At 34.1% G+C, this 16,575-nt stretch overlaps 2 protein-coding genes across 4 annotated transcripts; one reads left to right on the top strand and one right to left on the bottom strand.

Moving 5' to 3' along the window:
- Nucleotides 1–2,470: 2,470 nt before the first annotated feature.
- LOC132195097 (uncharacterized) lies at nucleotides 2,471–5,952 on the bottom strand. Of its 2 annotated transcripts, none has more exons than XM_059616842.1 (5): nucleotides 5,795–5,952; nucleotides 5,061–5,345; nucleotides 4,605–4,876; nucleotides 3,829–4,271; nucleotides 2,471–3,411 (listed from the first exon to the last, which is right to left on the bottom strand). In XM_059616842.1, exons 1-5 carry the CDS (start codon nucleotides 5,867–5,869, stop codon nucleotides 3,149–3,151), a joined length of 1,338 nt encoding a protein of 445 aa, XP_059472825.1. In that variant the 5' UTR covers nucleotides 5,870–5,952; the 3' UTR covers nucleotides 2,471–3,148. The 2 variants fall into 2 exon arrangements, with proteins under 2 accessions (XP_059472825.1, XP_059472826.1); XM_059616843.1 differs by having other exon boundaries at nucleotides 2,471–3,396.
- Nucleotides 5,953–7,720: 1,768 nt separating this feature from the next.
- LOC132195185 (protein-L-isoaspartate(D-aspartate) O-methyltransferase) lies at nucleotides 7,721–10,899 on the top strand. Of its 2 annotated transcripts, XM_059617008.1 has the most exons (8): nucleotides 7,721–8,023; nucleotides 8,530–8,666; nucleotides 8,725–8,829; nucleotides 9,163–9,283; nucleotides 9,342–9,427; nucleotides 9,744–9,922; nucleotides 9,973–10,063; nucleotides 10,485–10,899. In XM_059617008.1, the coding sequence occupies exons 1-7, from the start codon at nucleotides 7,897–7,899 to the stop codon at nucleotides 10,055–10,057; spliced, it is 840 nt and encodes a 279-aa protein (XP_059472991.1). In that variant the 5' UTR covers nucleotides 7,721–7,896; the 3' UTR covers nucleotides 10,058–10,063; nucleotides 10,485–10,899. The 2 variants fall into 2 exon arrangements, with proteins under 2 accessions (XP_059472991.1, XP_059472992.1); XM_059617009.1 differs by lacking the exon at nucleotides 9,973–10,063 and having other exon boundaries at nucleotides 7,726–8,023.
- The last annotated feature ends 5,676 nt before the right edge of the window (nucleotides 10,900–16,575 follow it).

Below are 16,575 nucleotides of genomic sequence, written 5' to 3'. Positions count from 1 at the left end.
TTCAAAAGGAAAAGAGGAATTCGCCGCCTCGAAATCACCTGGACTTATAAAAATAAATTTTTTTCTGAAAATTATAAAAGTTGGAATAGAAGAATTTTTATTATATTATCAATTTGCTTTTTCATAGATAATGGATATTAACAATTTTTTCTTGTGAAATTCTCAATAATTTCAAACAGACAAATTAAAGTTATTTGCTAATTTACGCAAATCTTAAGTATGGTGTAGAAAAAAACGCATTATTGAAGTTTTTAACAAATATTTTAAGATAAATTATGCAAATTTATGCTCATATTGATGATTCAAGGTTGGATTTCACTCAATTTATAATATTGCAATGCAACGCAGACTATTAGTATCAGATACAATCAGATTTTTTTATCAAATAAAATAAGCTTGCCCGGTGAAGATGAGCAACTGTATTTTTACTGCATGACATACAGATAATCCCTTCTCTACTAGTTTCGGTTGCGGGTTGCAACCCTGATTCATGAGCTTTTGAAAAATTAAATAAGAAATTAGCTGACATTTAAGATATTTACTTTTATTTTATCTATTTAATATTATTTTTTAATTATTATTTGTATTTTTTTTTTTATTAAAAACATTTTATGTGTTTTAATCTTTATTTTTAGCCTATTTCCAGCTTTTATGAGATAAAATTAGGATTTTTTTTTAAACAAAATTTTGTTTCCTTTTTGCAATTTTTAAATCAATTGTTTATTTTTATTTTTCTATTTTTATGGATGAAAAAGGCGAGGGGGTGTGTTTGGTGAGGGGCATTGAATTGTTTTGGACTGAAAGACACAACCAGCAGAAAAGATTTTGTTAAAACTTGCGAGATCATAAAGATCCTGTCCAGAGTGAGTTATTTTTATTTGCAATATAACGCGAATAATTTGCGTCAATTTTGTTTTAATGACTAATTATGTAAATTTGTATGTACAAAATAAATTATTGGATATAAGGTTTTCTTTGATGATGTAAAAAGCTCTATTTTTATAAATTAAATTTGAATTAATTAGGGAAAAACGTAATTTTTGTCACGCCAAAAGCAGCTTTAATTTTTAGCTGGAACTTAAAATTTAATATTGATTCAATGCTGTGAAATTATTTGTTCAGTTAAAATAATTGGATCAAATCTGGCTGTTAAACTGTGGTGAAGAGAGCGTCAACTGCAGGCGAAGCGCATTTATACACGAGTGTGAGAAAAAGCCGATGTTTTTGTTGTTGCTGCCGCCGCCGTAGCGGAAAATGCGCAAGGGGTGCGGAAAATAAAGCCAGCAGTGGTAATGGAGCCGGCAGAGAATAGACAAAAGAGGGTGCGAGCCGCTTTTAGTGGTTATCAAGTGGCTGATATTGCTCTCAAAGATGATGAGAAATCCCAATATGCACTTCAGCGCTGTGCACCTCCCTCGCCCGCCGCGCGTTTATCCCCCCCGCCGGCAAATAACATTAGTACTGACTCATTAAGTGGCCCCGAATAAATTAGCCGCCGCGAGAATACAATTTAATCAAGCAGCGCGCCACTTGACTCGCGGCAAAGCTGCGCGCGTGTTGATGGAATAATTATCTATAGGCTGAATGCTTTTGACAGCTTTAGTATTTAATGATGAGAGGATGAGAAAAACATTTGCTGTTTAAGATTTAACAATCAAAAAAGTGTGAAGAAAGAAAACACAAAAATTGTTCATAGCAGTTTTTATTAAGTGTAGCATAGAGGGTGTTAAATTTAACTTTTAGAGAGTAGCCTGATAATTATTAATGTGTTTTTTCTTGATTTAAATTAAATCTCCTAGTATCTTTAAAAAAAAAATCATTTACAGTAAATAAATATCCCAGCATACGCTATAGAATCGAGAATGATGAAAATTTTATTTTATTAATAAGGGAAAATTTAGTAGATTATGTGGATTTTTAAAAATTGAGTAAAAAATATTTAATTTTTTAAACTAACCAAGTTCATTGCATTAAATTGAATCAATAATAACAAAGATAATTATGTATAGTTCAGTACATAAGTCTTCAACATTTGTATCTCTCAAAGTGGCAAATTTCAGCGAGTCTAGAGTTTCACGAGAAATGTACCAAAGCGAATTGATTCAAGCCTTAGGTAAACGCGGCGCTTACTTGCTTCGTAGAACAAGGGCGAATCCTCTGATGACAAAATCTGGCTGAATTATTGATGGCGCCGCTCTCACTCTGTCGACAAGCCTATAATGGCTTTATTCTCTGTCAATTCCGCAGCACCAGCGATTCGGCTAAAACTTAAATCAGCTCGCCCGCCGTAAGTACACATGACTTTGTTCTGAACACACCGCGCGAAATTTCCTTCAGACCTCCAGAGGTTGATTTGAATCAACTTAATTTTGCTCTGTCATTTACCTGCAGATCCATCGGATAATTAACTTTTATAAATATATCCTCAGTATTTATGTATTTTTGGTGTTTGTTATGAAAATAAAAGTAATATAATATTTTACTTGATTGTGGTCGGTAGAAATTTAATGGCTGCGTTGGTGATGATAAAAGTACAAAATAATATAATCTTACATAGAAAAAATTAATTAATCACTCCCACCAATGAACAAAATTCTTTTATTTTACAACAAATTAGAGACAAAATACAATTTTAATACATCACTTTTGGCAGGGAAAAAAAGTACACTCTGTCACCATCTCGAGTTACAATTTTGGCTCGAGATTTTGACAGCAAATTCTAAAAGACTTTGATTACATAGAAGAGGGAGGCTCTGGAGAGCTCCTAATCCTCGGGCGACACGGAAATGTCATCTGTGATGGCGCCTCGCAGGCAAATACGCTGGGGATTATGGCGGAGGCTGCGTGCGCCCGCCAAGAGGGATTATCCCGCAAACGCGGCCACATTACGCCTTTCAAGAGGCCCATTTGTCGTCAAAACACAAAACTAGTGCCTGCTAATAAAATAATCACAAGCGAGAAAATATAAGATTGTTTCCAAAAGATACACACAAAAATCAAGTATTACAATTCAAACAACAAATCTGCAAGTGTTCCGAGCAGATTTCAAATTTTTGGGGAAATTAAGGATTTACAAGAAAATTTTCCATTTTTCCAAATATCGTTAAGTGTGGCAAGAAAATAAAATCACAACATAATTAAAACTCAATCATTTGGTCGGCTGGTTTTCCTTGTTGAACGTCGGACGAGGAGGCAGGGACTTGCGTTCGGACACTTTGGACTTTGAGCCCTGCCGCAGAGGGGTGACCACTTGGACGTTGTTTTCTGCTGTTTCAATGCTTGGGGACAGAACGCTGCCTTTTGACACCCTCGGAGCTTTACTTTGGTCGTTCACGATGAATGTGCGCCTCCGGATAGTCTCCGCGGTCCTTGCTTTGACTGCAGCAGTCGATGGACCTGAATTTTTGGACCCTTAATTTCAATCAAAAATTATTTTCATAGCTTTAAAAGTGATCAATTCCAATTACTGACAGAAAAATTTTTTAAAATAAGAAAATCTTCTTAAATAAAAATCAGCTTTCAATGAGAAAAAGTTAAAATTTTTACTCAAGACTTTGTTGGAATAAAATTTTATTATAATCTGCTCTAGACTTTCTTTATGAAATTTCAAATTCATTGAAAGGGAGATAATTTTTTATTATATATCATATTATTAAAAATTCCATTTTTGTTTAAATTATTTATATGTTTCATTTTACTTTTTTATTTGATGTTCTAGTTCAATAGGGCAAAGTTTTTGTTTTTGAACATTTTATAATAACCAACTATATAAATTTCTGTCTAAAATCTGTAATTCTTTTAAACGCATTTTTAAAATTCATTATTTACCTGGAATCATAGAAGAGGCGGAAGGTGTTGTTGACGCAGTGCCCCTGAGTGACGACGTCCTGACCAGTCTGGTCGCCGAAGGCTTCGGGGTTGGCACCCTTGTGTTCTGCACAGTGGACTTGGTCATTCTCGGGGTCGCAACATATTTCGTAACATTCTTCTTGGCCGAGTCCTGCGCACTCTCTGCAGGGGGAAGATTGAAGGTGGCCCTGCGAGCCTCAGTCTTGCCCTTGGAGGAATCCAGAAGCTTCAGGGCGGCGGTCAGCAGTTTTCTGATGGCGTTGTTGTTGTCTCTGTGGCCGGTGGACGGCAGAGGCATTGCTTTGGGAGTTTCAAAGTCAGTCAGGGAGGAGTTGCTGTCGTCCAACAGGTTCTTTGGTTTTGGCGTCAGCATCGGCAGGGGCTGCATGTTTTTCAGGTCATCGTTGCAACCAAAACTGGCCCTGAAATTCACAAGAATTTAATTAGCAATCAGAAAAAAATACACATTTCAATAAATTAAAATAAATTTTTGAAACAATTTTGTTGCTTAATATACACTATATTGAACTTGAAGGAGCTCTATAATTTTTTTAATTAAATTTAATTTATATAGACTTAATTAATCTAATTATTATTAAAAATGATAAAATATATGTAAAGGAAAAGAAGACATGTCAAGATTATTAATATTTTAGACTTTTTCTTATAAAAAGGTATATTTTTTTGACTTTTTTCACTATTTAAACCACTTGAACTTTGCCATAAAATTTAAACTTAATTTCATGAAATAATACCTTCTAGTGAGAATGTTTGAAACGCTGCCACCGTCCAATTTGTCAATGGAGTCGACCGAGTGCTGCACGCTGGAGCTAGTCGAAGAATTTGCGTCGTCGCTGAATTTTGGAACGGGCGGCAGAGAAAGTCTTCGCTGCATTGCATGTTTGTTGGCCTCGTGCGAAGCGGACAAGTCGTCCTGCAGCAGTTGGAACACCTCTTTGATCACCCTCGAGTGATTGGGGTCCACATTCGGCAGCAGAGAACTTCCGATTGTGTGATTCAGTCTTTCCTGAAAAATAAAACGATCAAATTTAAGTGCGCAGGATAAAAATAATTATTTTTAAAAATAAATTAATATTTGTAAATTTGAAATGGTCAAAATCCATTTATTACAAACTTATACTCATGGATAAAATTAAATTTGTTTTAAAATTTAATTATTATTTTTGCGTGAACCAATTTTTTTTTTTTACCTGACTTGATGTAACTTCCCAAAACGAGGCCTGGTCCTGCACAGCGACCTCAGGCTGCGGGTTGCCCTTGAAGATGGAGCACCGACACTCTGCATTGCCAGGCGACGCCGGCAACTCCATTTCAGCCACAACGCCCGAGGCCAAACACTGGACGGTCACCTTCATTCCTGTCAGTTTCGGGCCGGAATTCGCGGTGGCGTTTTTTCCCAGGCCAATGCTGGCCAAATTGAAGCCGACCGCGCGCAGCAAAGTGACCAACTCAGGCACGTCCGGTGATGGAATGTCCTGCAATTTGCACCAGCGATGCATTAGAGAATGCCAAAAGTCTGACAAGTGACATTCATCGGAAATTTGACGTCTTTTGAATTCACACGTCCAAATAAAATGAGAAATTTATTTAAATTATTGTATTAATTTAAAATATACAATTTGCAAGTGGCGAAATATGCAATTGCATCCAACTGGATAATTAAAAAATAAATAAATTTCTAATTGTAATGTAAAAATATAATTTAATCAGTATTTTGTAAAAAATAGGTTTAAGTTTTTTAAATTCAAAATCAAGATATTAAATTTGGAGAGAAAAAATTTAAAATATTTACACAGCAGTTCTAATAAAAAATTGGCTCTTGAATTACTAGATTAATAATTTAATTTTTTATTCGCATTTAAATGGACATTTTAATTAATTAAAATTTATATTATGCATATCAATGTTAAAGAAGGAATCTTACCTTTTTAGCGTCGATATAGTACCACTGGCTGAATTTGCGGAAGAACCGCTGCTCGTAAGGGCGAGAGTCGGCCATTCTTGACTGCGAGGAGCGAATTACACGTGGAAAGCTCAAGTGCTCGCGACCAAATGCGAACTGCAGCAGAGCGCACGTTCGTGGTTGCTTGGCTCACACGACACGTGACCTTTGATTCACCTCAAGCAACAACTTATAAACTTGAATCTGTATATTTACTTTTTTTTTATAAATTACAGTCCAAGTTGTATATACGGTTTTTATTGGACATAATTTATAATCTTCATATTATTCCTATTATTATTATTGTCTTGGAGCTTGGAGAGCAGCCCTACTTGGACGCTTCGCAGGGCATCGGCTATGGAGTCACCATAAGTATTTGGTAAATCATGGTAAATTAGAAGCTACTTTTTGCAACATCTTTCTAATTCGTCGGCTCTGGAAGTGGCTACCATGATCGTTGGCATAGCCCTCGTGCCATTTTATGAATTTTATTTATTAAATTACGAAATGTAAGATTTAAAAAAAAGTTACTTTTAATTTAAAATAAATCCTCATGTTTTTTTATTTTTATTTTAAAACATTATGTAATTTATTTTATAATATAACTTTTAATAATTTTTAAATAATAGTTAATATTTTACTTAATAAACTTTGTTTAATTAATTTTTATTATAGCACAGCTTATATAATTATGAATATAATGCAATGCAATTCAAAAGTTTTAATATACAAATAATAATGACCAGTTCACTCTTCATTAGAATTAAGAATCATGGAAATGTATTGTTTGCTTCTTAAGACTCATCAAGGACTTTTTTTCAGTAATTCAAATTATAAAATATAAATTTTTAAAGTTAATTGATAATATTTTCAACTGGTGGATGTGTGTGCTTTTGCAGTATAATGTTGGCTGCGGCACACACTGAATGCGATGTATGCGGAAAGGATAAAGAGTGGCTCAGGATAAAAGCTGGCGGACCTTTGGTTTGCGTTTTCAGCTTCATCAACTTTTTATTTCGATCATTGCATGAATTTTATAGTAAAGAATAAACAAGTAATTAACAGAAAATGGTGCAGAGAGCAAAAAATCAAGTAATGAAAAATAGGAAGAATATACTGCAATTTTTTCAACCTCTTTGGCATTTTTGCATTAAAAAATTAAAAAAAAAAAATCAACTCCTGGAATTTGGTGCATTTTCATAACGCCCAGGCGTGCAAACTTAAATGTTATTTCAATATCTATTCAAATGACAAATATTTAACTTTGTATTTTGGACAAAATTTAAAATAAAATTTGCATCTTCCACCTTAAGTTAAGATTTTACTTTCATGCAGGCACTGCGGCAAGTCTCTAGAATTTAATAATTGCAAATAACAAAATGGGTAAGAAAATAATAATCAATGATAATAAAAATTATTCACGCGCGCAAGTGTTTCAAATAATAATAATTTAGCTGTCTAAAATGCAAAATTTATTAGAGTTTATTATTTTTACTTCAGATTTAAGATTGTAAATAAAATTTAGGCTTTCCCTATGATTTCTGTTTATTTAATTCAAACGCGAATCAAAATTCAATATTCTTGCCTTGTTTCCTACTAATATGTGTACAATTGATATCAATGCTTTAAATTTAAATTTTACTTTTAAATTAATTGATAATTTCCATCATAGACTTATGCGAGAATTTTCTATCAGTGAAAAAATAAGGTATTTTTTATCCAAAATGAAAATAATAAAATATTTAAAAATAATTTTAATGATAAAAATAGTAAAAAGATTTAAAATTTTAACAATATTATGCGTAAAATTGGTAAATTAAGAGTCATCTTACGGCGACCGACAGAACTATCCATCTCAAGTTATGCGGGTTGCCGGGCCTCGGCGCTCCCACCACACGAAACTCGAAAGCTCCAGAAGAAGCCGAAGCCGGCAGCGTCCGAAATCAAAACACTCCCATCAGCTGTGCAGTAGAAATTTCCGAGAACTTTTGGAAGGTTCTTATATTGAATTTGCAGCCGTTCGGCTAATTTTTGCGAATTGCATAGTCAGTTTTCGCTTCGGTTGTTCTCGGCGTTCGCCTTTAATGCGACAACTGCTTTCATTGGCAACCTGCATCAACTACTTTGTCGTCCCGAATTTGATTCTTCGAGCAACCATGGCCTGGCGATCTCACGGCACGTCCAACGCTGAACTCGTTGCGAACCTGAAAGGTAATGTTTTTATTTTTTTAATTTTACAGATAAATTAAACAATTATTTTGTATTAAAATTAATTAATTTTCACACTTGAACAATAAAATGAATTAATTACATATGATTTTAAATTATTTTTTCAATTTTATAATAATTTAATATTACAAGTTTTTAATTCATTTTCATTTTATTTAACGTTCAATAACATAATAAACATATTTTGCAAAACTTATTTTATATTAGAATAATTATATGTAAATGTATTACGAATTGGACAATTTTATAGTTTATGTTAACTGCAGCAGAAATAATAATTTTAATCCATTGTAATATTGTCTTAGAGTTTCTTGGGGTGTTTATTCCTATTTGATAAGGTTGATAGAATTAACATTATTTGATAACAAAAAGATGAATCATATTCTTTTAAATAATATATTTTCAGACTTAATAGAAACATAACTATTTCATTTCTGATTAATATAAGAGCCAATTTCAAATTAAATAATAGATATGTAAATTTAAAGGACACGGTATCATTACGAGCTCCAAAGTGGAAGATGCGATGCTGAGGACTGACCGGGGCAAATACTCGGAGAGCAGCCCTTACTTGGACGCTCCACAGGGCATCGGCTACGGAGTCACCATCAGTGCGCCGCACATGGTAAATTAGATTAGAAGCTACTTTTGCAATTTCTAATTCTTGAAAATAAAATATTTAGCACGCGCATGCTTTGGAAATCCTGAAGGACCACTTGAAGGAAGGAAACAAAGCGTTGGACGTCGGCTCTGGAAGTGGCTACCTGACCGTCTGCATGGCCCTCATGGTATTTTATGAATTGTTTGGTTTTTCTAATTAATTTAAGTTGAAAGGAACAAATCGCTACTTTAAAATTTGAAATGAATCCAAAAATTTGGAGATAAAGAATTTTTCAACAATCATTTATTATGGAAATGAAAAAATTGGGCTTTTTGTCGTTGCGAAAATTTATTCCATTTTTTTTATTATTTAATAAAAACTGTATTTTTTGCTAAGAGGAAAAGCTCAACCTCTTCATTTCCGTGATCATTTCATCGACTGTCAATTTCTTCAATTTATGTTATTAATTGTTATATTTTGAATTTTAATTAATTTTGTTGTTGTTCATTTGACTCTTTAGGTTGGAGAGAGTGGAAAGGCAGTTGGCATTGACCACATCAAAGAGCTGGTGGACAAGTCGGTCCGCAACGTCGAGGAGGACAAACCCGAACTTTTGAGCAGCGGACGAGTCAAGCTTGTTGGTAAAAAATAAATTCTGACTTGATGGAATCAAAATATACATCCGCGAACCTTTTTTAGTTGGCGACGGAAGGAAAGGATACAAGGTGGAAGCTCCTTACAATGCAATCCACGTTGGAGCTGCTGCGCCGAAGGTGCCTGTCGAGGTACTTCCTAAAATTTCTCCATTGAAATGCATTAGTTACTTAATTTTTAGGAATTTTATTGTCATTATTTGAAATTTAAAGGACACAAATTTTGCAAAAATTTAATCTCATCTTTTCTGTGTCACAAGAACGAATTTATTTTAAAACACCTGATGATATGTGTATTGAAAATTCAAATTGAGTGCGTGATTTTTCCTTCTTTCTTAAATTTATTTATTATTTTCTCTTTTTTTGGAAAAAAGTTTTTTAAAACATTTTTTTTTTAAATTTCATATTCCTGAAGAAAATTTTTAATTGTGTTTTTCTTTCATTTTAGTTGATTGAGCAATTAGCTCCTGGTGGCCGAATGGTGATTCCGGTTGGTCCAGAGGGATGGGACCAGGAGTTGCAGCAAATTGACAAAGGCCTGGACGGCACCGTGACCAAGAAGACGCTCATGGGGGTCATGTACGTGCCCCTCACCGACAAAGACGACCAGTGGCCTTACCCGAGAAGGTAATTCCGACATTCGTCTTTGATGTTGCATGTCAGGGCTTGATTTGCAGGATTGTCGCGGCCATGCAAAGGGCAGTGCGAAAAAAGCAGATGCAAAAAAATGTCGCCGGCCAAAATTCCAACCAAGATTGTTGAGATTCTGTGAGTTGGAATCTTCGGCTTGTGACGATTGCTTGCACTTTTGATGATTAACAAAATATATTAAATTTTTACTGCCACTGCACGGTGTTTTTGAATTAGTGATTTAGAGTTTTGTGTTTAGTCAATATTATTATAAGTTGAGTTTCAAAGACACAATAATAATAATTGCAGCAATCAAAAGAAGAAAATTGATTCTTATAAAGGGAATCAAATTTCTGATATTTAAATATAAATTATTTTATGAAATATCATTTTTTCAGCATTCACCACTAAATTAATTTAACTGCTAAAATTATGCCCACGTTTTATTTCCGAATAAATTTTGACTATAACGTTGTTGGCTGCTCGAATATAACATTATTTTAATTAAAAGTTTTATAATTTAATAGTATTTGCCATTCACGAATAAATGTGCTTGCAGGGACGATCTCTAAATGCAGTGCCTGTTCCTTTATTACTGATGATGATTGTGTCAGGTGCTGTGGGATTTGCTGAGATTGGACTTCACACCCCAGCACAAAACACCCTATCTATTCCTAATAAAAATCTCATCTGACAACGAAGACTTGTTAAAACTTGCATGACACCGATTCGTGGTGTTTCCTTTGTACTTCAAATTTGATGCTACTGAGCATAGCAATAGAAAAAAAGACTGCCAACATCACTAATTACTATAGCATTGGTCATTGAATTTCTTCAGCACTGATTCGTTTTAGCTTTATCTGCTAATTTTCTCAAATAATTTGTTCATCAGATTTAGAGAATTGGCAATTTGATGTGCATTCACAGCTTAATTGTTCAATAAAATGATGATCATTCATCAAGATCAATATTAATTTGTATTTTTTATTTAGAATGTGCTGCAACCAAATTTTCTTTTGTACAAAAATTGATTGAAAATAGAAATAGTAATGATACTTTCACTTTATTTCTCATGTTTTTTAAAAGTTAAAAATAACAAAATTTATGGATAAAATTGATTTTTTTCTTCTTTCAATCAAGCAGAGAAATATTTTTGATTGATACTCAGGGAAAATATGTATTGAGCTATTTTTCTTTCCTGAAGTTGTTATCACCTTTTTAATCGAATGTCACAACAGCATAATTTTATTTTCCTTCTGCGAGAAAAGTTTTCATTTTCTCCATTTGACACCTAAAATTACGTAAATATAGCAAAAGTAAATCGCCATCCAAAGTTGGTTCTGCGTTGTAAAAAGTTAAAAGTCTCATTCATAATGCACACCACTCGCATTTATAAACTTTCCAAACACGTCACTTTTTGTAGACAACTGCGGTTCTGTCCGTTTACATAAAAGTGGAGCAAAAACTTTTCTGCTGCCGCGCGGACCGCCAAAGTAAATCTCTGTCTTCGCTCGAGTGTCGTTTGATCAGCTCGCGAGTTGCGGAAAGCGAGCTCTATGTAATCGCACCGTTCCATATCTGTCGTCCCTGAGGTGCAGTTAGTTCATCGGCGGCGATTTATCAAAAAGCGAAATCATGCTCGTTGCTTTGGTTTTATGGAGTACTTGCTGCTGTCATTTTATCACTGCACATTCCCCTGGCAGCAGTGATTGGGGCCAGTTTCTCAACACGTCAGAACAATTTCTGCAGACCTTTTTGCGCAGCTGCCCTTTCAACAGGGTCACTTTCTTTTACGAGGATGACGCCGGCTTTGGTAAGAAAATAATCAAATGCTTTTTAAATCCGATAAGGTGTTTGTGATCAGCCAAATGGGATATTTTTGTAGCTGAAACTACAAAATAAAGCATATTTGATTAATTTAATCAATTATTTTATCTTGATGGTTGAAGAGAATGGAAATTATTTCAATTTAATCCTCTGCGATAGCAATAGCAATATTTCACGGGAATGTAATTTGAATTTAATTAAATTAAAACTTAAATCATTCATTTTAACCATTATTTATATAATAAAATATAAAGCTCAAAGTAGTTATATCTCTTTTTGTAATATTTTATATTATTTTAAATTTTATTCACATGTTTATTTTTAATCATTTTGCTTTTTTTACTTACAAATAAAAATTTCAATCTAAAAATTGTACAAAATTTAATACAAGTTGCACACAACAAGCATCAATGCATTATGAAGTGTTTTAAAAGAATTATTAGACATTTCTGCCTCCTTAGCTCACTTCACTTTTATTTGACTCTGTACAATATGTATTTAAAAATTTTAAAAATATAATTAAAAGTAATTTATACTATAGCAAAATTAACAAAGTAAAATTAGCTTAATACTGCACTGCATCCGCATTCTTACAGGAATTTTCAAAATTAAATAACATCCTGTTAAATATATCTTTGCAAACGATAAAAGTACTACAACATTTTCGTCTCAAAAAGACAATTAGAGATTTATCAACTATTGATTTTGTCCAATAACGTGTTTTTGAGCGACTCTCCCCCTGTTATAAATAAATGTTTAGAGCGAGTCTTTGTGAAAAGAAACTGCGAATAAAAGCTTTGTTTTTGCAAGGGTTGAGGTGTCGAAAGACCCTCTTGGTTTCCAAATACCGTGGTGTGTCATGCGACCGCAATTCTTCGCACCAACACAAAACGCGCCCCTTTCTCGACTACAAATGCTCCCTTTTCAACATAACGACATCTTGATTCCCTGCCGCACTCGAATAAATGAGCATCCCTCTCTCTACTTTTGTAGTCGTTTTTGCACTTAGCGAATTGAAAAGAGATTCGCTCTGAATTTGAGATGGGCACGAGTTTTGATTCAAAACGAGAAGGAAAAGGAGCTCAGAAAACACCCCACGGCTGCATTTTGTGTTGAATAAATAATATTTTTTCTTGTATATTAAACTTTTCTGGCTCGAGTTCGCGTCCAATTTGCTTTATTCGCAGGAGACCCTGTGAGATCAGCGGCGCTCAAGTTTTCTTCCGGCGGCTTTTACGTTGGCACGGCCGTGATTAATGCGCCCAATTCAACTCTGACGACAACGAAAAACATCAACAACGGGCGTGCGACGGCGATTTTGATTTCCAGAAGCGCGGCTGCGACTGCACGATTTTTCAGAACGGTCGGTGGTGTTTTTTTTTTCTCAATGAAAATTTTACGTTTTAGCACCTTTGTTAATGTTTGAAGGAATTGACACTCACGGAAATGAAGAACTCGGGCTTTTTCCTCGAAGTAAAAATTGTTTTAATAAAAAAAATAGAAGGCTCTACCAGTTTCAGTCACGATCTGCAAGAAAAATACAAAAAAATCAACAAATTGAAAAAAGTACTTTTTTTGAAGTTTTTCAATTTACTTTTTTTTGTATTTTTCTTGCTCTTGAAACAGGGTCGCAGACCGTAACCGAAACTGGTAGAGCCGTGATATTTTTTAATAAAAACAATTTTTTACAATGAGGAAAAAGTCGAAGTTTTTCACTTCAATTTTAGCACATTCACACATTAATTGAATGTGCTTTTTAAATTTATTTGCAAATTATTTATCACAGAGGCAATCACTTTAATTAAAAATCCATAGAAAATACATTAAAATTTTACTTCAAGGATTTTTTTTTAAAATTGAAGTTTAGAATAATTGGAATTGATGATTGATGTATCACTTTTGAGGAGCGATTGCTTCCGAGATCGATCAATAAAATACTATTAGCTACTAAAAAAACGTGTTTTCAAAAACTTATTTTTTATTTGACAGAATTTCACTGTAAAACAAAAGAAATTCAATGATTTAATACTTGATTTATAAAAAAATTATTTCTGGTTGCACAAACAGCATTGATTTAGATAAAATTAGTTTCTTTAAAGTTATGCAACCAAAACACAGCCACGTCGGGCAGGTTGCATTGCCTGTTGACTTGTTTTGTTCAAAAAAGAAATCAATAGTGTTACGCACGCAGATGAAAATCTTTAGGAAATTCAATCAAAAAATTTAATTCTTTGTGCAAGGATCATTGGTTGATTCGTGATGAGCGGTAATTGGAGAACAGCGTCTCCTTTGGATAATTTTTTTTTTGAGTTGTTTGAAATGTAAAAGAACATAAATTTTGTTCTAAAATCCACTAAAAAAAAATGCAAATAAAACAATAAAATTTACCAATTTATTTGCTCCTTTTCAAATTTTGTTCACACATGATTTTTGAAGGCAAAAAATATGTGTAGATTTTTTGACACTCAAAGTCATGATTAAAATTTTTGATTCAGAGAACGGAAAATGTGTATTCGTTTGTCAAGAAATTTAATTTTCGCAGATTCCTGTGGCAACTTTTGCCTCTTCCTTCTCGAACTGGCTGATAGTTTCGAACTACGAAATGCCACCCGAGACCAATTATTTAGGCCTGCGAGCGGACAGTGAGGTGAGCGTGGCCAGGGTTTCAGATGGCGGGAAAGTGGAGTTGCAGGCGTGGAACGGCGCTCGCTTTGCCCTTTTCTCGGACGGCTTTTCTCAGAACGTCAAAAGACGCAGCCTCGAGGGGTATCACTTTTCTGTCGCCCTATTTCACGTGAGCTTCATTACTTTCGCGCCGTAAACAAGATGCTGGCTGACGCGAAATATAAATTTCTCTTCTGTTCTTTTTATTGCGAAAAGCGCAGGATCCGCCGTTCGTGAGCATAACAAACGACGGCAACAAAAGCACGGCCGCGGGCTGGCTTATTGACGTGTGGAGTGATTTGAAGAGCCAGTTGCGCTTCACGTATAAATCTAACAAAAACAAGCTGTAAAAAAATCTAATTTCTATGCGCAGATCCAAGTTTTACTTGCCAAGCAGACGAAGCGGCGTCTTCAACAGGACAAAAGTCTCGCTGGAAGAATTGACCTCTGGAAGGGCGGACGCTGTTTTGGCGCCAATCACACCGACTTTTGCCAACTTTGAAAAAGCTGATTTCACGTTGCCTGTCACAAATTTAAGGTCGGGAATTAAATTTATATTAGATTTGACATGGCCGATAGATTGAAGCGATTTATTATTGATTGATAACACAAACTTCAACTTGCGGTCCCTAATTATTGTTAAATATTATTGAAGGCATTTTTATCTTAATTATTGCTCTATTGCTTAGTGTTAATTTTGTTTTGTTAATTAACTAAATGAATAAATATAAACAAATGTATAGTAAATATTAGATTAATATTATTTATTCTTTTCAGTCGATACAAAAGTTTGAAATTTTAAAAAGAGCAACAACTAGCAGATGTTGATGCTGAAAACGCCCAATATCAAAAGAGACTTGGCCGCCGCGGTTATCGGAAAAAGAACAAGAACAAACTTTGATTAAATTAAAAACTGTTTTCAGTAAATAAAGAAAACTATTTTAGTAAATATAACAACTCATTTATAAAAACATTATTAATTTATAAAATTAGAAAATAAAAGCTTTTGTTTAAATAATTTTATAGATTTCATATTTTATGTTATGATTTTGAAGGTGAATAGAATGTGTGAGTTAAGATTGAGATTAAAAAATTAGCGACTTCCTTATAAAAAAGATAATATAAAATTTTTTTTTTGACTAAAATATGTGTAAAAGCCAAAGAGGTTAATTCGTTCTTTTTAATTGATTTGCCATTTTTCTGAAAAACATGTGATTTTAAGCGGTTTAAAATGTATCAAAAGTTCAAAAGTCTAAAAATAATTAAAACTTCAATTATTTTTACTTGCAGGCAAAAAAAATTTTGATGATTAAATCAATTATAGCCTCTATTTTAAATAAAGATATGTAAATTTTTGCTTAGTTGGTAAATATTTGTATTCTTTTCCAACAAGTTAGTTAACCTATTTTTCTCATTTCTTATGTTAAGTTAAAATTTTTTAAACCGTGTGAGTGACTCAAACAATCAATTTAATACAAAAAATTCATTTTTTTTTTTTAAACTTTTTATTATGCAGATTGCGATTCTTGATTCACCGCTCGTCTACCGTGTCAGGCATTGCCCAATTTGTGCAGCCCTTTTCACCCGTGCTGTGGTGCAGCGTCCTCGGCCTGACCGCATTCGCAGCCCTTTTGATGGGCACCGCCTACACCTTGGCCCGCAGCTACGGTCTCGAGCGGCAGGCGACGCCGATTTTCGAGTTCCGCGAGTCCTTCCTCGTCATTTTCAGTTCTCTCCTCCAGCAAGGCAAAAAATTCCTGCACTCGATTATATAACTTTTTGATATGTGACGCAAATTTAGGCATGGACAGCTCGCCGACTGCACTGTCCGGTCGCATCATTCTGTGGTGCTCGTACGCCTTCGGGCTGGTCATTTACACGGCGTACTCGGCCGCGCTGATTTCAAAGCTGGCCGTCAGAGAGGTGGAATTCCCTTTCCGCTCGTTGGACGAGATGCTCGCCTCCAACTACAGACCTGTCGTTGTCAGAAACTCGCCGCTGCACTATTTAATTCAGGTCGGAAAAATTATTGCCAGAGCAAAGTAAATCCATTTCTACAATTCAAAAAGAAAATAAAAATTCATAGTCTGATTTATAATATAACAAATTTTAACCAGAAATAATATTGGAAATTAATATCCGGCTTTTTCCTCTTGTTG

This window comes from Neocloeon triangulifer, unplaced genomic scaffold (genome assembly GCF_031216515.1).
Source record: "Neocloeon triangulifer isolate White Clay Creek 2 clone unplaced genomic scaffold, ASM3121651v1 ptg000009l, whole genome shotgun sequence".
Classification (NCBI taxonomy): domain Eukaryota; kingdom Metazoa; phylum Arthropoda; class Insecta; order Ephemeroptera; family Baetidae; genus Neocloeon; species Neocloeon triangulifer.
This window is presented reverse-complemented; position numbering and strand designations above follow the sequence as displayed.